Source organism: Epinephelus fuscoguttatus, linkage group LG17 (genome assembly GCF_011397635.1).
Source record: "Epinephelus fuscoguttatus linkage group LG17, E.fuscoguttatus.final_Chr_v1".
Classification (NCBI taxonomy): domain Eukaryota; kingdom Metazoa; phylum Chordata; class Actinopteri; order Perciformes; family Serranidae; genus Epinephelus; species Epinephelus fuscoguttatus.
Window position 1 is genome coordinate 10,212,101 of NC_064768.1, and position 21,949 is coordinate 10,234,049.

Genomic DNA, 21,949 nt, shown 5'->3' on the forward strand with positions numbered 1-21,949 from the left:
TTTCCTGCCAAGACAGTGACATGAAAAGTGGATATTTTTTCACTGAGATGTTGCCACATTTCCTGTTGGTATGGTGCCACCGAGACATCGCTGTGTTTCCTGCCGAGCCACTAAAAATGGGTATTATAAGCCAAAACATGATCCTAACCATAACCAAGTGGTTTTTAGGCCCATAACTAATCACACATTAACCACAGTGTTGTCTGAACATAAAGAAATGTAAAGCTTCAACGCTACATAATAACATACAAATGTTTTGATTCATAGTTTGCCGAAACGTATAATGCACTTATTCTGGTGACTGGCTGACCCGCTAGAATTGTTAATTGAAATGTGTCAGTCACAAGATAATCCAACATGTGCATACTATAGATAACACTGTAAAAAACTATGGAAAATAATTTGTAGTCTGGTTTGAATTCATAAAATATTTTAAGTAGATTTATTCAAAATCCCAACATCTTTACAAATATTTGACAGCAGTTACAGTGCATTTTCTTCCTCTTTCAAGTTTAACAATTCAGTTTATAGTTTTGGCTTACACACAAGGGAGGGACTGTATACTGAATACACTGTAATACATTTAATATTTACAGGCAAAGACACAAGAATAAAGATAACAAAAAAAACCAACCTAATATACATTAAAGTGTACACCAAAGGCGAGAATAAGCAAGTCTTTAAGCGTGAAGTTGTATATCTTATTTTTACATGTCATTTGTCAACATTCAGCTTACAAACTACACAGTTTGTTAGATGGAGGTGGTGTATAAACTGAGGTCTATATCACAGAGACAGAAGAAACATACAAAACAAACGTCACGTGCATTTGGCCCACTATCATGAGAGGAAAACAGGAACATGGTTTTAAAGTGCTGCTCGTCTTGGCATTACAGTCGAGGAAACATTTTGCAGATATTTACTGCTGTAGTGCGACGATGTGGTCCTGATGCTGAGAGATGCTATTACCATGGCAACAACAGATACCCCTTTTTACTATCAAGAAAGAGAGTTCATCCTCTCTAAGTTTAACTTAGAGGGAGTGGGGTTGTAATAGACAAAAAATAAACCATTTACACCTGAAGATGTGCTTTACAAACAACCACAGGGTTAACACGGGGTTGAGAAAGTGCTATGTACTTATTTACAATGTGAGGAATGCCATAATAAATGTTTTAATAATTTAAAAACATACTATCTGATATAATTTACATGTACAAAAACTCTTTTGTTATAAAAACATGAAGGTGCAGCTACAAACAGAGATCAGTAATGTCTTCTTGTACCTCTTTATCTTCTCTGAACTTGTGCAAGTGTGTGTGTGTGTGTGTGTCTCACTCTGCCATGTGGTTTGAGCTGGTTGGAAATAGGCAGGATCAGATCAGTTGTCCATGGGTAAATCCCACTGTAAGCCACCAGTTGCCGAAGAGAAATCTGCATTACCGCTGTGACCTGTTGAGTTAACACTGTGCTGGTGCAGTCATGTGGCCCGTGGCTGTAACATGTCATGTCTGACATTGAGCCATGGTGTTCTTATGTAACCGCTGACTTTTGAACAGAGAAGCAGATCCACTTACAGACAGACACAGCGGATTCTTTCAGATTTAAAACATCATTATGCTCATGAAGAACACAAAACAAATTGATTCGATTTTTTTTGAATGCCACAAAAGCAAATTCTGTTTTATTTCTACAAAAAAAATGTCTGTTGTAAAGTTTTCAATATGAAATACTAGTATAAAACAGTCCACCAAAATCTCACTGTGCAAAATCAACACCAGTAGATTGTGCCAAATTTTACAAACCTACGTTGAAAAAAACGTCCCACAACCTTTATCTCCACAAAGCAATGAGCTGATATTCGATACTTTAGCAACATGTATGAGTCATCTAGGTTCAGGTCTCTATGTGGCTTTATTTGTATCCATTGCCTTTTAGCCACTCTTTCACCTCCTGTAATGTCTATGTTGCTCACATACCAAACAAAATGAGCTAGTGCAGGCGAGCTGATGGCAACAAGCAACCTTTGGACCTGTGCTGATGGAATGAAATCCTATTATGTGTGTTGGATCCCTCAGAGTGGCCGTAGTCATGACCACACAGCCGGTAAATCCAAAGCCCTGCGCTCTTTGGAGCCTTCAGAGTCGTCCTGCTGAGAGCGTCAGAGCGAAGAAGTGAGGGTGTAGGTGGAGAAGGCAGAAAGATCGGATGGGAATGGCAAATATATAGAAAAAGCAAAGTAACTCCTGCTTTGTCTGTTGCTCATGGCTGAGCTTGCAATGTGAGCAAGCAATGAGATAAATCCCCATCTTTAATCCATGACAAAACATTTTCCTGCTCTTCAACTACTTCTGATGGGAACACGTAGTAGAAAATGTTGGGTTGATGATGTTACAGCTCTGGGTGTGGGACTGGAGTGTCAATCCTTAGTGGCAGGGGTCAAAGGGAAGCTCAGTGAGCCCTCCATGCAGCTCCACGGCTTCATCGGACCAGGAGATGACATCACCAATGAGGTGGCCTCCGCAGGTCGCCTGGCCGTAGATCTCACTGGGCGTCAGGACTCTGGACCAGAACTGGAGATCAGACAACTCTCCAATGAAGGATTGAGTGACGTCAAAGCGGCCTCCCATTGTGTCCTGTGAGGATGAGTAAAGAACAGGTCAAGACTTAAAATGTTGGATGGACCAAATCTTAAAGGAACAACTCAACACAAAAAGCTGTTCATCACTGTAGATTGTTTTGGTGTGAGTTGCTGAGTGTTGGAGATATTGGCGGCAGAGAGGTCTGCCTTCTTTCCCATATAATGCAATTACATAGCACCTGGCTTGTGGTGCTCAAAGTGCCAAAAAAATACATTTAAAAAATTCAACAGCAATGATTCTTTTAAGAAATCATGACCCAGTTCCTCAAGATAATCCACAGACCCTTGTGAGCAGACCATGCAGGACATATTTTCTTTCTTCCAGACTACACCTACCAAACATATCACTGCACCAATGAAAGCATGCACCTTCTACCAGCTCAACTAGTACCACTGACCTAACGTCCACTAACAAGTAGCATAATTAATTACTGACAGTATTTAACCGTACTTTTGTTGTCATGCCCCTATTGATTTGAAATGCAACAAACAACCACATCCCTGGATTCATTTTCGTATTTGTATGCATGCACATCACTAAGCATGAAGCTAGCTTGGAAGATGGAAATGCTTACTTTACTTACTACATTCAGCCACTGGAAATGTTCCCACGACATTGATTTTAACAAAGGGGAAAAATGTGTGTGAAAAACACAACCTCAAACCTCCTGAAACACCTTTTATGATCAACAGCACAACAATGTGAAGCTCGTGGAAATACACCCCACCAAAGGTGAGCCTGTGCCTGTAGCCCTATATTGGCTAACCCTAAACCCTAACCCTAACCCTACATTGGCTAAATTTGATTTTAATTGTCGACAGCTGCAGGCTACAAGTGACAAAAACTAAATAAGCTTGTGACTAGATAAGTGCCAGTTGAATTGCCTGTCTCCCAAGATTGTCTTTCCAATTTTCACACTGATTCTTGGGAAAAAAAACAGTCGCAGGCAACAGAAGAGCCCAAGGTATTATACTGAAGAAAAGGCAGACATCTCTACGGCTAATATCTCGAAATCACACCAAAACAATCTAGCCTGATAAATAGCACTAGAGGAAAAAGATGGGTTTTTGATTTGGGGGCGAACTGTCCCTATAAAACAGAAGCCCTTTTTCACTACCAGATTTTCAGCGAATGTTGGAGCATTTTGCCGGCAAGCTGTGAGCGTTTAGACACACAGAGCCGGATTGGTGAGTTGATCCGAGGTGCCCAATTTTCCGCCTCGTAGGGTAGTCATATGGGCAGAACCCTTTTAGTTTAAACAGACCGAGGCAGCCTTCCGCAACAGGAGGGACTGTTGAGGACTTGTGGGAGGAGCTGTTGATGACACTGCACATGCGACCCACTAGCGGTGGATAAACAGGAAACAGCTGATAGCAGGAATGAGCAGCTAGTAGCAAGAGGGAAACGCAAACCTGACAGACACTGTAAAGATGAGCAACTGGGGAGACAAGGAATTGCGCGCCCTCCTTGTCCTCGCAAATGAAGAGACCATTAATCGTCAAATGACAGGGACGGTGAAGAACGGGCTGACTTATGAGAGAACTGCCAAAGGATAAGCTGTCACTGTTTACGTCACATGCTGAACTACAGATTTTGTTAGTTGCTCACGTCCCCCATTGCACAGAAAAAGGCGCATTCTGTATGAACAAAAGTAGGTAGGCACTCCCCGATTTTGTTTTTATACTGCCAATGCTGAAAAAAGACTGATTGGGCTTTCCTTCAAATTTGCACAGTTCCTATCTAAAAAGGGCTACAGATTACTGACTTAAGATCGAACTCTAGACTTCATAAAGTTATAAAACTAAAGTTATAGCTAAATTGACCTGACACTATGGCAACAATTTGTATCACCAATCTTTTTAAAATTCTTGCTTTCTACGTTGTCTGTGCATGGCAAACAGTTTTTATGCATACTGGATCTCTGTCAGAAAGCATGCTTAATGTCTTACCTGCTCCTGGCCCAGGATGAAGATCCCTCCTGGTTTGATGGGGTGCCAGGCTGACAGGTTTTGACCTGAGCCTTTCTTCACCCCGTCCTGGTAGGCCTCCCAGACACCGTCCCGTGTCGTCCATGTCATGCACACATGATGCCACTTCCCATCTGTCATGGTTATGGGCAATGTCACCGCCTAAACACACAGGTGGAGAAAGACAGACAGGTGGCAGAGACAGACATACCGTAAAAGGTGAGGATGAGGCTGGACCTGACCATCCTGATTAAAGTGCAGACTCCACCCTGATTAATAAGAATTAAATCTCTGATTTAATCATATATGAGCATCCAAACAGAAGGATTTTTCCTTGTTTAGTCAGGAAAGAGATAGCACAAACACTGTCGCCTCTTTTCCCAAAACATCACAGTGACATTGTAGAAACAAATTTCCTTGGCAAACCTCTATTGGATGACAGTGGGTGTAGGAAAAGTGGATTAGTACAATATGAAAATCTCATAAACTCCTAAAATTAATTGCACACTGAGATTAATCTGCATTCTGTGTCACTGATCAGTTTGATGATGGCCAAGTGTCTAGTGACTAGAAGAAAGTGAACATGACAGTTTATCTCTCCTGGTATTGTTACTCCTACAGATAATTAGGCCAATCAATTACGATAATCAGATTAATTGCTTTGTTGATTTGTTTGTTGAGCTAACTGCTCACAGTGCTGCGGCCAGGAGGGGAAGAAGACAAGTGTCTGCCTTCTGTTATCAGCTTTTCGGAGAATGAAAGATTAGGAGGCTAATAGAATAATTGAATAATTTGTGTGTCAGCAATCTGTGTACAAGGTCATAAACATAAAGTGCCAAGAATCAAGAAAATAAGAAGGCCCTTTCTGCAAAATCTTCAAGCTTTGATGCACTAGCTCGTTCTCATTCCGAAGTCGTCAAGTACCGCTGCTTTGTCTGTGATTTCAGCCTCAAACACCTGACGCCAAATGCCACCTTTCATGGTGTTATAATACATTGCCAGTCAGCCAGATGGCACTTATTTTGGCAGTATGATACGCCACAGGACAGCATCAGTTTGAAGTGCTGCTGCTGACGATGTAACACAAGGAGTTGGAAAATACCTATAGGGCGGGTGGAAGGGGTGGTGGTTGGGTCCAACAAACTTTCATCTAAGACCCCAGTGTTCACTTCCCCTATGAATGGAGAGCCAAACCATGATCATTTTTTTTTCTAAACCTAACCACATGCTTTTGTTGATGTCCTGATGTTGCTTGCAGCATCCCGGAATGTCAACAGCAGACGCAGGAGGATACCTAGCGAGTAATATACGGACAAAGCAGCGATGTGACAACTTGGGATAAGAACATGTTGGATGCAAATACAAAGATAAGTAACCTTTTCGGAAACATTACCTGCTTTGAAATCTCAAATTTCCATAACTTTAGCAGTGAAATTTCAGCTAAAAATGTCTTAACCAGGTGTCTTGGTAAAAGACAACAACTTTTTTGTGACACTATGGGTCGCTAAAAGATACCCACATTTGGTGACTAAAAACTCGCTGGAAGCGCAGCAACAGGTCGATTAATCTGTGACATCCTCCTCCTCATCATTATCATCCACCTGAGTATTACCGTCTAACCTGCTGAAAGTAGGCTATCTGAGTTATGAAATGACACTATGTGCCCTGTTCTTCTGTTTTGTTTTGGGTTTTTTTGCATTGCCTCTTGGTCAGATGACTCTCTAAAGACTTTTGATGAGTGCAACTGTAACTGACACAATGTGAGGTCTTGTTTATTTTAAATATGTGCTATTTCTGACAAAAAAAATATGGACGTGAACAAAGGCCTTAACAAGTTACTTAGAACGTGAAATGGCAAATATGCTGAGTCTGAAGTCCCTGTCCTCTCCTTGTACCTCTGACCTCCACTCCACAGTCTGTCAGTCTAAGCTGTGACTATCACACCTCACTGTGTGAAGAATTCGCAAACTTTGGGGCAAGGTTGTGAGAACTGCATGGGTTTCCTAAAGCCCAGAGAAGCAGCTTTTTGACTGGAAAATCCCCTTCTAACAACTTCATAGCGGATTCTTAGTCTTTAATCCTTTTATACACAGTAGCACCACTGTTTCTGTACCAGAATCAGCTGGAACCACCACACACAAAGGAGATATGTGTCAACTTAATAATTTCATTTGTAAAAGCCTCAACAAAGGGTTTTGGTGTCCAAATCTGTGCTTCTCAGCATTTACATACTTTTCTTTTATTGCTTTTACCTTGTCGTTGATTAGCAGCTCCATGGGGTTGCTGCCCCATTCGATGAGCACCAACTCATTGGCTTGTCCAGCTACAGCATAGGAGAAGGGAGTACCGAGGCCTGGACCAGCACCTGCCTTCAGCCACAGGCAGATGGTCATGGCAAAGATCTCGTTGACAACCGACCGCTTCATCCTGGCGTACATGTAGTTAGTCTTCATGGGAAAGTCGAGCAGGAAAGCACTGGGACTCTTTAGCTTCTTGTGGATTCCTGGTGAGACGGAGGGTGCAGAATTTAGACTGAGGTCATTCATTGCTGGAGTTACTACTGTATATGCAATCTGGCACTGCTGTTCAAAGAAACAAAGTGTTCTGTCATTAATATTAATTCCACAAAATGCAAGTTAGATAAGAAGATATAGAATGGTCAAAGAACTTTGACAGCTTGCCACCATTAATGCTACATGTCTCTGCTGTATATCTGGTGTTTGGCGTTAGTGTCTCTACCTGTCAGCAATTTAAAAAATGTTATTGTTTTGAGGTCCATGTTCAGCAGGCAGGTAAAGGACCGTCAGATCTACAAGCCACATGCCATCTGCACAATCATCCGCACAAAAACAAGCTAGCCAATGTTATGCTAACTAAATGCTAATAAAATTTTGCTAATTGTGCAGAATGAATCTAATGATCTCTGGTGTTACTCTACCTTCGTGTCTGACTGTAGGCCTTATATGCTACATTTGGTGTTTTGAACTTTATTCACTGTGTTGTGTTTTGTGTTAGTTCAGCAGTTCTTTTTGACGCAGTAGACAGTCAGTGAGTAGCACTCTAAGGGGCCGTACACATGCCACGTATTTTGTGCCCTCAAATTCATTGTTTTCAATGTAGTGCAGGGCTGCCAGAGCTTAAGACGTATGATAGCACCACACACTTATAAACAGCGTCTGGACGAAGATCATCTCTGCACTCAGGATTTCAGGTGAATAGGCTATGATCGTTGCCTGTTAAGGTTGCTTAGCAACCTCAGGCGCAGCCTGCCGCCAGGTTCTTGAAAGCTGACACAAAAAGGCACAAGAGTAGCACCGAGCGCCAGACCTCGCATTTCACCATGTCGTTTAAGACGCAGCATGTGTCCGGCCCCTTACCCTTCCAAAATGGCCAGCTTACGGTTGATGACAATAATAAGTGTTAACTGACCTGCAAGGTTTCATTTTTGACTTGTAATTATTTTTTAAGTAAACTGTGGCCTCTCATCTAAGTTTACGGTTACATGGAAGACAGCACTGTACAGTTGCTTTGTGTACCGTGGTCATTGTTGCCGTGGTGCAGTTGGCTGAGCACCGTTTCCAGTTTGCTGTGCCCTGCGCCTCGCAACGTTGTTTCCTTGCTGCCATTGGGAAGCCTTCGTGGGTGGTGATCGTTACCATGGTGGCTGTCATGATGGTCGTAGCCATGATGATTATCATGGTGGTCATCATGGTGGTCATCATGGTGTCCAGGTCCATGGTAATAGTCATGGTGATCATCGTGATGACTGCTGCCATGGTGATCATCAAGGTGACCGTGGTGGTCATAGTGATGATCATCATGGTGGTCATCATAATGGTCATCACGGTGGGTGCTGTGATGGTTACCATAGTGACCACGTTGCCGGCTGTGGTGCCAGTCGTAGTGGTGATCGTGATGGCGGTTATAGTGACTGCTGCGATGACTGTTCCTGTGGCTACCGTGGTGGCTGTTGTGGTGGCTGTCATGGTGGTCGTCATGGTGACCATTACTGTGGTGGTCATCGTGGTGGTCATCATGGTGACCGGCACCATGGTTGTCATTGTGGTGGTCGTCATGGTGGCCGTTGCCATGGTGGTCATCGTGGTGGTCATCGTGATGGTCGTTGTGGTGGCTGCTGCCGTGATGGTCATCGTGGTGGTCATCATGGTGATCGTTATGGTGACCGTAGTCATGGTGATCTCGGTAGTAGCTGTGCAGCTGGTCCTCGAGGGCGGTGATCTTCCGCTGGAGGAGTTCCCTCAGGGAGCTGGAGTAAGAGCTGGAGGAGTTCCTGGCCTGCAGAAGCACAAACACATCAGTCAGGATTTCTCACAGTGTGAAGCAAAACAGGCCCTGACTCTGCTCTGTAGGCTTCAGTTAACACATGAATGTTATAGAATAAATCTAAAAATGGTGTTACAAGTATACATGTCCACTGGTCAAGCAATTAAAGGACCTATTTGCCAGGATGTTCTTATCATTTTCCTAAAAAATGTAATGCACCCAAATTCATGCTTATCCCACGTAATCCTGAGCCAGCAATTCGTGAATAACCCATGTATTCTGGAGGGCTACGGTTGTGTGACCAGTGCACTGACTGCAGTAAATAAGGAAGCCATCCTGAGCGGTCTTGTAAGGAGGCAGGTTGGGGTGGTAGATGGGTCACAAATGCATGGACTTTCCACCAGGACTTTACCCACGCGATGTGTGTTAGGAGCATCAGTGAATTTTAAGGTACGTCCTCGCCACGTTTCTTTTCTAACTGCAGTAACTTTACTTGCCTAAACCTAATCTCCATAACTTTTTGTTAAATATGTAACTTTAAGTTATTTGTAGTATTTGTGGGGTAGTAATTTGTAGGATATCAGATAAACCATTCTATAAGGATACGTTGCAATGGCATACATGTTCCATATACTAGTTTATCCTATATATTTACCGACTCTTTATAATAATGATTAATTAAACTTAAATGAGTGGTTTATTAACCATATAACAAGGTATCAGAATCATCCGTTACGTTTTTAAATGTTTGTAGACTGTTAACAAACCAATACTTAACAATGTTTTATGTAACTTTGGAAAAAGATAACTGATTATTGAGTCATTCCCGTGTCGTCACATACACATGCTTTGGTTTGGTGGTTCTGTCCGACTACTACTAGTATATAAAAAACTTTATTACATGTGCAACAATCAGTTGGTAAAATACCATAAATCATAGCATTACTAGAAAGTCATAAACATTATTAATCATCATTTTCATTGTAAACTAAAGTTATATTAACTATTAATTTGCCATTTATTAATTATGGTTATTATAAAGCGTTACTGGCAGTATTTATTTTTTGAACACACCATTGCTATCTTAGTCTTTATATAGTTCAGTAGATAGTTCCTACCACAGAAATACTTTCATCATCATCAAATCTTCACCACCATCTTTACTATAATCATCATCAACATCCTGCAAAGATCTCTGAATAGTAATAATTTGTATACCAAAATATTGATTGAAAACAAGTCAAATGTATACATGTTTAAATGTTTTAGAAATAAGAAAAACACTGTACACATACATAAACTGCTTGGTTTAGACTGTTACAAACAAAAAGTATAAATTTCACAAAGAAATTCCAGCTCAAGTAAAACTGAGGTTGAACTCTAGTGTTTCACTTATAAGCCATCATGGACAGGAAGTCCTAAAAATGACCTGACAAATGAGCAATGTTGATGATATGCTGATTAAGATGCAGGGCACAAAAAAGCTAGTAAGTGGACCATGAGATGGTGTTGTTTTTTTTAAACACTACTTTCCAAGGTCAGGAATGACGAATCAAATTTAACAAGCTTTGAGCTTAAAGAAAATTACTACATTAAAGAGTCTAAAGTCCTTTGCAGTAAATTTGCAGCGAATAAAAAAGAATTATGGAATGACATTTAAACTTGCAGGGGAATAGTTTCCGCCCCTCCTCTCCCTTGCTCATCCTTGTCTTCCTCACCAGCAAATCCGGCTTTGTTCCCTGCCAGTGCACGCCACGATTAATAGCCTCGTCAGGGAGGATGAAGCTAATTGAAGGTGAGGCTGGCTAGCGCCCTTCGGTGCGTGGCCAGAGGCTGGTGGCGTAGACATCCTGTTAGAGGAGGGAGTGACGGAAAGTAAATCCTGGCTCTGCCTTTGTTTTGTCTCACACCTTCGAGGGAGATTGGAGGGGATTTTTGGCAACACTTTCCCTGAGTGTAGCCTCAGACCACCTGCACTGATAGTGAGGCTTTCGCAGGCCAGCAGGCAGCAGGCTTTTAGTCTTGCAATGTGACACCAGCATCGTTAAATGTTGTAACACAAGTGAGACAGCAAAACCCCAGGTATTTCCTGTTGTAGGTGCTACAACACAGTTTACAGCTCACATTGTGCAATGTCTACAAATTCAGAAAGACCTACATTTTGAGAGAGCCACTTCCAGTTAGTACTGATTTGGTGCTTTGTTGGGCTCACGCTGAATGAAATTAACTTTTAAAGTGTTTTTTAGAAATCTGGATTAATGGTTCCCAATCTTTTTGGCATACAAAGTGAACTTACTTGACGTGGTTTCCACAGTGGATATAGACCCTTAAGGTGCGGTCGGCCATTCTAAGCCAATACATTTTTGTTATTTTAACAAATATCTCCTTATAATCAGCGAGCTGTCTGTTCTGTGTGTGGGTTAGGGGGTAAGGGTTAGGGGTTAACACACCCCTGGCTCTGTAAATGGGAAATAAACAAATGCCGGCTACTCTCTCTCTTTAATGTCCTTGTCCATGAGGTATGGAGCTACACCATGATAGCAATGAAATAACATCAGAGATATTACAAGAGGTCCTGAAGGAGCACTATTTCGTTTGGGTTTTAAGTTCAAACATTAACAATCTTTCTCCAGAATCACTGACTCCACCTTAATCTCATGGTGATAGGGATAAATAAATTGACCAAATAACAAATAACAATACTGTGATCTGATGATCTAGAGGATTCTCAGAGAGGCTAGTACCTTCCCTCTATCTCCACTAAGCTTCACTCCAACATGTGATGGTTGAACACAGGGGTTGCTTTAGGTCAGGGGTGAGGGCTAATCTTAGAGCAGCTTCCTGTGTGAGCTCAGGCTTGGCCACTGATATCCAACAGAGAGATGGAGAGCCGGAACAACTCTGAGAGGACATTAGCCTCCAATGGCTCTGAGACAACAGGCCAGCCAACAGCTGTGATATTAGCTCCAAAAGTGCTGTGTGTCAGACAATGCCTGATGGATGGTTCTTGATGTGTGCGCGAGATGTATCTCCATCAACTTTTGACACTTAAAATGTTTGTGTTTATTCCAAAGCTATAGATACCCAATTAAAAGTAGTATTGTTTAGAAATCAAAATATTTTAAAACTGAAAATATGAATTATTAATGAAAAATGGCCTTGTAATGCCATGAACACAAACAGCATCCTATAGGTTACCATGTCTTTATGAATCATATCTTTCTTACTGTATTTTGGCAGCTGACATCACCGGCAGCTGATTCAGCGGCTGAGCTTGTGACACTTAATGACGCAAGACATGACCCCAATTAAGTCAAACCTTTGATAGGCTTCCGCCTCCCTGCAGACTGTTCAGTCTCTCCTTGCAGACACATTACTAAGCATGTCAAAATGTTCGTATCGTGCAGGCTTCCTTCGGGAGCTCTTACAGTTTGTTTACCCTTTTCACCTGAAATATTACAGGTTTAATTACAGCCATATGAATATCTTCAGATAGGAGACAGTCCTGTTCCTTTCTATCCCTGCAGCGTTCTTGTATAGTTAAAAGAAGAAACTCTTCTAAAAAAAAAAAAAAAAGGTAACAGCATCTGTGGGAGTCAGTTTGGATCACTGAACTTGAGAAAGAGCAGAACCCCGGGGCAGTAATGTAATCTTGATAAAAAATATATTAGGCATTTGTCTTCTTTGAATGGTCGTTGGACTCTGAGTTGCTTACAAAATATTTGGTACTAAACTATACTTGTCTGTGCTGCTGTATTCTGTGTCCTCCAGTGTACTATGTGTGTTTATATGTACATGCCTGACCGTGTTCTTTCCCAGGGTTATTGACACTGATAAATTGGTGTAAACTCAATAATTTGTTGTTTTTTTTGTTGTTGTTGTTTTTTTAAATGTATCTTTCTATCATCCTAAATATCCAATATTTCATAGAGGCGCCTCTGTACATTTAGTCAACTGAGTATGATGGCCTCACAGCCTGATGTTTTTTTCTTTTGTGCTGTGTATAGTGTTATAAATATATTTTTTATTTATTTATTTTTTCTATTTTGTATTGTCACGGTCTTATTGGTCATGTGACCTGTTTGGAGCTTTAAAAATGGCGTTCTACAGCTGTATTTCTCAGTCTGAAGGAGGGCACCTGTGGCCCCGAAACGTCACTCCAGGATGGTGGAATAAATGCACCTAAAGGGAGCTGAAGAGTGCGGACTTTTCTTTGTCTTTTCTTCTTTGAATGGTCCACATACAGTTAAATAAGTTAACAAAAAAACATTACCTTGTGGCAGACCATAGATTGCTTTCTTGTGACCTATTTTCTTTCAGAACTTTCTACATACTTCAACTCTCTTGGTGGCTCCTTATTTTGTAATTCAGAGCTTCCCGTGACAGTTCAGCGCAATGTTCCTTCCAAATCAGGTTCTACGTTCCCTCAGCCCTATGCTCCCTTTTGAACTTTTTTTCATTCCAATTAGGCCCTATGTTCCCACAGTCCTGTTTCTCCTTGAACTTTTTTCATCCCCAATCAGGCCTTACATTTTCTCAGCCCAGTGTTCCCCCATGAACTGTTTCCATTTCAAATTATGCCCTATGTTCTTTTAGACCCATGTTCCCTGATTAACTTTTTTACATCCAATATTAGGCCCTGTGTTCCCTCAGCCCTATGTTCCCTTGTGAACTTTTTTCCATCCCAAATAATGCCCAGTGTTCCCCGAGTCTTATTTTCCCTAAGCATCAGAGCTGGTACTTCTATAACTGGGTTATAAGTTAGGGTTGCCCATATGATAAGATGTCTATAACTTTTTGAGAAATAATGCTAAGACTAACAGAGACACAAACAAACAAACAAACATACAAACAGATTAATAAAACATTATGTCATTGGCCGAGGTGCTGATATGTGTGAACACAGGGCTGAGGGAACATGGACACACTCTGCCAGTTACACAAGATGTTTTCATTTACATTCCGTTGTCATACAACTGCTGCACAAAGTCCCCTTTAAATTAGTCTTGAATAGTTATCTCCAACATGGCCTAGCAGAATTAAGCTCTTAAACAGTTCAATCCCTGTCAATACCTAAGTTTATTTAAAAAAGACACCATGCATGTAACAAGTTAAAACTGACTGTTTTCCCAGAGCATCCAAAACTGACATTAGCGGGTACTCAGAGCTTCGAAGTTTGATACATAGGGCCACTGATAAGTGTTGGTATTTGTTAAGTTGGGACTGAGAATGTGTTGGCACAAGCTACCAAAATGGTGGAGCTCCAAACCTCAAAAATATCCATCCATCAGTGCATATATTTCCTGGCATTGGTCAAAACTTGCCAGTTTTGGTTGTTAAGTGGTTAATCCCCACCGGTGACACAAAATGTTCTGTTTCTGAGCATGCATTGTGGATCTTTGTACTCACCTGTAAGCTCTCCAGCCTCTCCTTCAGAGTCTGCAGTGTTTTGCCTGTCTGTTCAGGGGAGAAGGAGCTGTGCTTTCCATATGAGGAGCCCTTCCTGTGGTGGGGGTCGGACCTGTGGCTGCCGTGGGGGTAGTGGTGATCGCTGCTGTGATATGCTGAAGGCCCGTGGTGTGAAGATGAGGGTGAATGGTGGTTGCTGTGATGACCGTGATGGTCATCATGGTGGCCGTCATGATGATTATCATGATGGGTATCATGATGGTTGTCGTGGTGATTGCTGTCATGGTGATCAGTGCTATGGTGACCACCAAAGCCTTCACACAAGGTGAGTTTGGCTGTCAGCTCCCTGATGGTCTCCCGCTGGTCAAGGATGGTCTCCTTTTGCCTCACAAGGCTCTCACGCAGGTGTAAGATGGTGGCTTTGGCTTCGTCAGACATCATGCCTCTCCGGCTACTGCCATTGTGGCCATTTGTGTGGCCATTAGTACTTGTTGGTCCATGGGGCACACTGGGTGGGGAATAGCAGCTGGGGTCTGCTTCTGGGGGAATTGGGGTGCAAACAAATTTGGGGCTAATGCCATAGTCATATTCTATGCCAGGCATGCTTCCTGTTGCTGCAGCACATGACAGGAAGTAGTAGCAAATTAGAGAACGTAGAGGGAAGAAGGGGAGGATACACCCCAGAGTAGCTCCAACCCATTGCTGGTGTCTTGCAGAAAGAGGCATGAGGCTCAGAGAATTGATGTCTCTGGCCATTTTTGGCCTGAGTCCAAATTATTCCTTGACAAATGACACTCCCTTGAGGCCTTAGCTTTGTTGTGACCATGAATGGAGGTCATATGCTTTGAATTGAAAGGTAGTGGGGCAAAGCATGTCAACAGCAAAATCTCAGGAAAATGTCCTCCCAGACAGCATAAATTCCTTTCTAAGGACCAGCAGCACACACTCAAGGGCAGTATTCCAAAAACACACAAAAGGTGCTGCCAAACTCTTTAGCTAGTTGCCTTCAAGACAACCGTGCAGTTTCACGCAAGATTTCTTGGCTCCATGGTGAATTAACAAGCCGTGAGAGCAGGGCTGATGTATCCTGATAGGTCCTGCTGTCTCTAGGAAGAGGTGTTGGGCCACCGCCAGTCAGGTGATCCCTCTTGGCTCCAAGAACTTCCTGTGTTCGACAGCCAAGAGTAATCCCTTTAACTTCGGCTTCTAACCACCCATGGGATCCCAGAGTGCTTTTTCCTGTAGGAAAGCAACAAGATTAACAAGATATCAGGAAAAAAAAAAATTGAAATATAATGGAAAATAAATGACTTACTGAGATTTTCATTAACTCTTTCAAAAAAGTTAGAAAACAAAACAAAAACTAGGGATTTGACATAACATTGTAAATATGTGGCTACCTTTAATTAAAGGAGTGAAACGAAATTTTAAAGGAAGGAAATCTGGGTCACGACTGAATTAAGAGAAAATTAAAATCTGAATAAACAGACATAGTCATTTTATAGATTGATACAAATGTGTTCAGATGAATATGCGAAAGGTAATCTGCATCACAAACAATTCATCTCCAATTACTGAATTGCTCTTTTCGTCTGTCAGCATGTCTTATGTGCGCCAAGCCAGCAGACTACAGTATGAGTTCAATGACGCCAGCAGGCAGGTAGACAGCGCTAAGGGGGAGGCCAGTGGGGGGTCGTCAAGGCTGCAGCAAGCCACAGTGTAATAAGATTACAGCCAATTAATCTGTCCTCAAAACCACAGCCCAGCAATTCACATAATGATAGCTGGTTTTCATTTGAAACATGGGCGGGCCTGTGAAGCCCAGACACTCACACCAGGGCCTTATGAATCAGTTGCATAGCCCGTCCGCCCTCGGCCAGCATGTTTAATGGCTATTTAAAGACAGTACAGTGAGGGGAGACAAAGTTAGGGGAAGGATCATCTCAGAGGGATGTTAGTGCAATGATGACGAACCTAGAACCAAAAGTAAATGTCCCTATAGCTGTGCTGTTTAATTATACCAGGAACAGAGTGTCTTTCTGATATGAGTTCAGAAGAGTTTCTATGAATATTTCCTATACATATATTTACCACTCAATGATAGAATATTGTGGACATGTTGTTCTGATTTAGCTTTAACTTCGCCCACTTGCACATCCCCATCTGTCAAATACTTGCTGGGAAGTAGCCTATTCCTCACCAGCTCTGCATGTATATAGTCAGAAGTGTCAGTTTCCCAACATTATCACATCATTCTGCCAAATTTATGAATGTTTTCTGACTATATGCAGCATGAACTGATACAAACATGTCAGTGGAAAAAGTAGGAACAGACACTTCATATTTCTGTTCCTCTTGGTTGCTTGTTAGTGGTCACAGAAATCAAGTTTTATACAATTCGCATTTCTGAGGGGAACAGATTCTAGAATATTTAAGGCAAGGAACACTGCAGCTACAATATGTTTGGTTAATGAAAGTGAGCAGAGCTGATCTATTTAAATGTTTTCAGCCAGAAAGTTGAAAAGCTTTCATCTGTGTCACAGCATATGGCGAGTCTTCTACATGTTTGATGGGTCAGCCAGAGAGCAGGATGCAAGAAAGCCAAGAAGAACACACAGGATGCTGTTCCCTCTAAGCTCCTTATCTCCATAGGCTATCACAAGTTCAAACACCCACAGCGCCCATTAAACTGCTGAGCACTGCACACTTCCCTCCTCAGAAAAAAGACTCCCTAGTCTGTCTGTATGTCAAATATGAAGCTGCAGCACGTTAGCTTAGCTTAGCATAAAGACTGTTAACAAGGGGAAACTAGCATTGCTCTTTACAAAGGTAACAAAATACACCCACGTGTAGAGCAATGTCATTGATTAAAATGTTGTCTTTAGTGCTTTTTTGCACAAGAAGAGAAGTATAAAATCAACATGTTGAGATTTCATGGGGGTTCATATAGATGTATAAAGAGACAAGGTTACAGCGTTGGAGGTGAAAGTTGCTCATTCTTATGACACTTGCTCAGTGGTGTATGAGGCCAAAAAAGTTGCCTATAAAATGATGTTGATGATCACACTGCTTCCACACTGTGTTGCCCATAGAGCTGGTGCACTCAAGACTTCCATTGGCTGAGCTGGCTACTTTGACTTAACACAGTTGAGATTATTCAACTGTGCAGCTCTTCTAGATTTTCCAAATGTTATTGGACCAATTTTGGGGGGGTTGAGACACACACAGAAAAATAAAATATCTACTGATTTAGATCTTTTACCTTGTAAGCCTATAGAAATAAAGTATTTTTTAGGCAACATGGCCTCATGCGAGGGATGTAATTCCAATGTTTTGCCACTATGAAAAATGGCTTCAAAGCCTGGCACATTTCTTGGTGGCTGGCCTTAACCTGATGTGCCATATGGTTTGGTACACAGAACAGCTACATGGCAGGGGAATGGATGACTCATCTGTCTATCACTGGCTATCATGGAGTAGTCAGGACAAGAGCGAAAACATCTTTTCCATCAAGAAAAGGCTTCATTGCTGTTCTTTGCTCTTCTTTCAATGAAGAAGTACTCTTGAGTTTGGATATAACTGATGCTATTGCAGCATCTATACTAAACCTTTTGCGGCCACTTTTGTTTTTTTTTTTTTTTTGAACCAACTGTTGCCTCTCTGAGTCACCTCACAAACCTAAACCATGCCTGCTAGTAGCTCCTCATAAGATACTGATTGCTTCCAATCCCAGACACTGACACAAATGCATTAGGCCTACTCAAAGCGTGACAAGCTGGATTTATGTATGATCTTGGCAAACCAAGATTCCCACGTGATCTCATGATATCGTGAGAATCCAGCTGTCGTGCAAGGCAGTGACCGTAGATATAAACGTAGATGACGATCATTGATGATGATGATGATGATGATGATGATTGGCTGCTGCATTATACATGAACATTGCAGCCATATTGGAAAGGACAAGACTTGGCTGTAAATGAATCCATATAAACAGGGGGACAGCATTAAACAGCTGGCGCACATTAGCTCACCTGGTTGGGCCTTGCTGCAGTGGCCACAGGAGGGGTTCAGTCCCAAACTATGGCCCTTTTCTACATGTCAACATGTCTCTTTCTCCTTCTTACACGCTAAAACAACTGTCCTATCCATTAAAGGCAAAAGCCTTAAAGTTCCAATTTTATAGCAGTACTGATTTCTTAACCATTTGCTGTCTAACAATAAACATGTTTTTGTTTTTTTGTTTTTTCAAAAGTTGGTTCACTGAGTGCAGTTTAATGAGGTGTTCGGAGGTGAAGCTGCAGCCAACAGATGAAGGCCTTAATCTGACAGTGAGCCCCACTGTCTGATACTTAAAGACAACATTAGTGGAGACTTAGGATACGTGATACTTCGCTGAGGCACGAGGCATCACACATGAGCACAAAGAGCATCACCAAGGGCAATGAGTGATGCCCCTTCTTTTGAGACAAAAGGAAGGAAGGATGTATAGACCTGTTTCAGTGACAACGTCAGTGGCTCCTGCAAACACAAAGAGGTTTAGCAGTTGTGCGTTTTGGGTCACTAAAGAACTACCTTTAACCATTTTTTGTATAATAAATAGTATTTAAATATTACCATGTTTTTAGTAACTTAGGGCATTTTTTTTCTTTTTTTTCTGCGTGGCAAAGCACATTCTCTGCTGATATAAAAAGTTAATGAACAGCCATGTATATATAATGTTAATAATGTTTGTTAATATGGTCAGTGTGAAGAATAGCTTTTACTATTAGTTGTTTTTACATGTTTTCTTGGATACAATTATTTTCTATCATTTCCTCAAATTTTCATTTTGGATGACATCTAAAAAAAAACCTAAAGTGTATTTCTCTCAGGTCATTATTAGTACTCATTTTTGTGTAATTTTCACTGTAGTCAGGCTTGCAGTGGCCCTTACAGGTGCATCAGGTTGATCTGCTAATGCTCCCATCAGCACAGGCAGAGCAGACCACAGGAACACGTCTCCCCGCCTCACCTCATCCTCTCGAGGGTGACAGACTAAAAGGATTGGTTGGATTTAATGCTATTTAACGAGGGATTGGCTGCAGGGTCCTTGTTCCGCCAGAGGAACTCGCCCCTCCACACACAAAGTCAAGCCATTGTTGTGACACGTGTCGCTGCAGACGAAGAACATGTGCATGACGAGCAGCCGGTGATCATTATGAGGCAATCAACAGCCAGTATGAACAAAAATCACAGTTTCTTAGGTAGTGTGTGGTTTCTCCTCAAGATTGCTGTATCTATAAATATTCTGTTCAAATCGATTACCTCAGTGAATATTTTCCAACGTTCAAGATTAGATTTCTCAGTGAATTTAAAGCTAAAGATGAAAAGTGTCCACAGAATTCAGATTTGTCATACTGTTAGTTCTTATTCTTATTTTCAGTTAACACTTGTGATGTGGGCGTGTTCTATCTATGATGCACAAAAACATCAAAAAACATTATGGTTTATTAAAAAAAATTATAGAAAACTAAACCATTGTCTTTGTGCATGTTAACATGTATATGACAGCCTCTAAAGCTAATCGCAGCCCCTGGCAAGGATCAATTATCCAGGTTCACTGTATGCCTCCCACCATGTGGCCTCATCCTCCTTGCAGCTTAAAGGTGCTCCCCCTCCTCTTCCTGTGCTTGCCCTGAGCTCAACTCCACGCCTCACGCAACACATCACATGAGTCAAACCCCCCCACCCACCCCCGCCTCCCTGTCAGGTGCACCAGCTCCATGGTAAACATGGTGTGGAGGTGAGTCATGTCTGTCTGAATGTGCCTCGCCACAACACAACAAACAAGTGTCAGAGGTGAACGTCTTAATTTCTTTAAACAGGCTCGGGGAGTGTTCCAACACCTGGATGAACATTAATCTCTTGCACTTGATTAACAAGCACAGACATGGGAAACTGCATTGGAAAACACTATTTTCACTGAGGGAAAAGTAGGCAAACTTTTGGGATATAGCCTAACTTAAAATAAATTTGAAATGTTTTGTGGAACTTTTGAGTTTTCAAATTCTGTATCAATTTTTGATCAATTCAGCGACTGAAATGTTTTATGTCTATGACCTCTGTATTGACACACTGTGAACTACAAGTGCACTCAGTGAGCGTGGACCACCACCAAGGCCAAATGCCCTATTTGCAATGTCAAAGTATACAATATGCCACTGTCTTGTCATTTGAGCTTCTCTGTGGTTTGTTTTACGCTGTTCTCATACACTGTTTGTATGTGTTCCTACAAAAGGTAATGAACACAAATTTGTACATATCCCACATATTTCAAAAGGCTGAGATCGCGTGACAAATATGCTGCTGAGAATTAAAAAGGGAGAAGTTCTGAACGGTCTTGTAAGAAGGCAGGTTGGGGTGGTGGATGGTTCACAAAAACGTGGACTTTTCCCTGGAGACACGAGTTTGGAACTGTGCAAACTTTGAGTCGTTTCTTGTCCTAAACCTAACCACCATAGCTTTAATTGTCTAGGCCTAACTTCCATAACTTTACGTTAATTATGTAACTCTATGTTAAGGATGTAAGATCATTCGTGAGATGATAACACATAGAATATCATACAAATTGTTCTATAAGGGTGCGTTGTTTGTTTCGGTAGCCAGGCCGGTCAGGCATGCACGCGAAGTTCATGTCCCCAGTGGCTAGTGCTGCCACTCTGCACTGTGCACTATCTGGGCTGCTCATGAGATAGTTACAGCTGCAATGTCAAACCTACAGCAGTGGGACAACCTCATCATGGAAACCTTATGCCTACCCTTTGGTCCCCCCCCAGGTCGCCTCACTGAGTGTGAGTTAACACCCATTATTAATACAGTTCAGCAGAGCTGCTGTTGTTTGTACTGTTAGTGCATATATATATATTTATATTTATATGCCCCAAGATTTGGGTCTGCTCCAAAATGGAATGGTGTCCTTCTTGGCCCAAGCTACACCTTTGCACCCAAGTTTCATGAAAATCAGGCCAGTTGTTTGTCAGGTACTGCTGCTGACAAATAAAAGTTTACTTTAAAACAATTTCAAGCATTCTCCTCCTATATTTTCTTCACAAGCAAAATTGAAACAGTTAGACTTCCGATACAGAAAAATACTTACTTCTTACAAGCACACTTTTATATTGCTTTCTCTTCTAGTTCTTGTATTTTACACATCGCTTTCTTTTAAGGTTGAATTTTGTTCTAACAGTAGAACCACACTAAACTATTGTCCTAACCTGTACATTTATTTAACAAGAAGAAGCCTAATTGAAAGACATGAGACAGACAACAGACAGCATTTTCTCACTGCATATCAAATTTAAACAGATTTTTTTTTGTGGGTGATAATTAACTGCTTTAAATTTAATCAAAATTGCACTAAAAAGAGAATAACAACCTTGTGGTACAGAATGCAGACTCTATTAGCATATAGCCATTACTGAAATGCTATTATCTAATATAGTGATTTTCATTATTAAAACTTTCTTTTTAATATATTTTGTAAAAGCAATGCATCAGAGTGTATTAATGTAAGTCTGTGACTGTCTCCCTCAATAGCCTTTATATCTTTCTATACACCCTGAAACAAACCTACCATCTCCGCATCATTATCAAGCTATGTAAGTG

At 41.5% G+C, this 21,949-nt stretch overlaps 1 protein-coding gene across 1 annotated transcript; it reads right to left on the reverse strand.

Annotated features, from left to right (window-relative positions):
* Positions 1-1,830: 1,830 nt before the first annotated feature.
* On the reverse strand, positions 1,831-15,143 carry LOC125905068 (neuronal pentraxin-1-like). Its single transcript, XM_049602882.1, has 5 exons — positions 14,303-15,143; positions 8,146-8,905; positions 6,862-7,112; positions 4,592-4,771; positions 1,831-2,636 (listed from the first exon to the last, which is right to left on the reverse strand). The coding sequence occupies exons 1-5, from the start codon at positions 14,903-14,905 to the stop codon at positions 2,427-2,429; spliced, it is 2,004 nt and encodes a 667-aa protein (XP_049458839.1). The 5' UTR covers positions 14,906-15,143; the 3' UTR covers positions 1,831-2,426.
* Between the last annotated feature and the right edge of the window lie 6,806 nt (positions 15,144-21,949).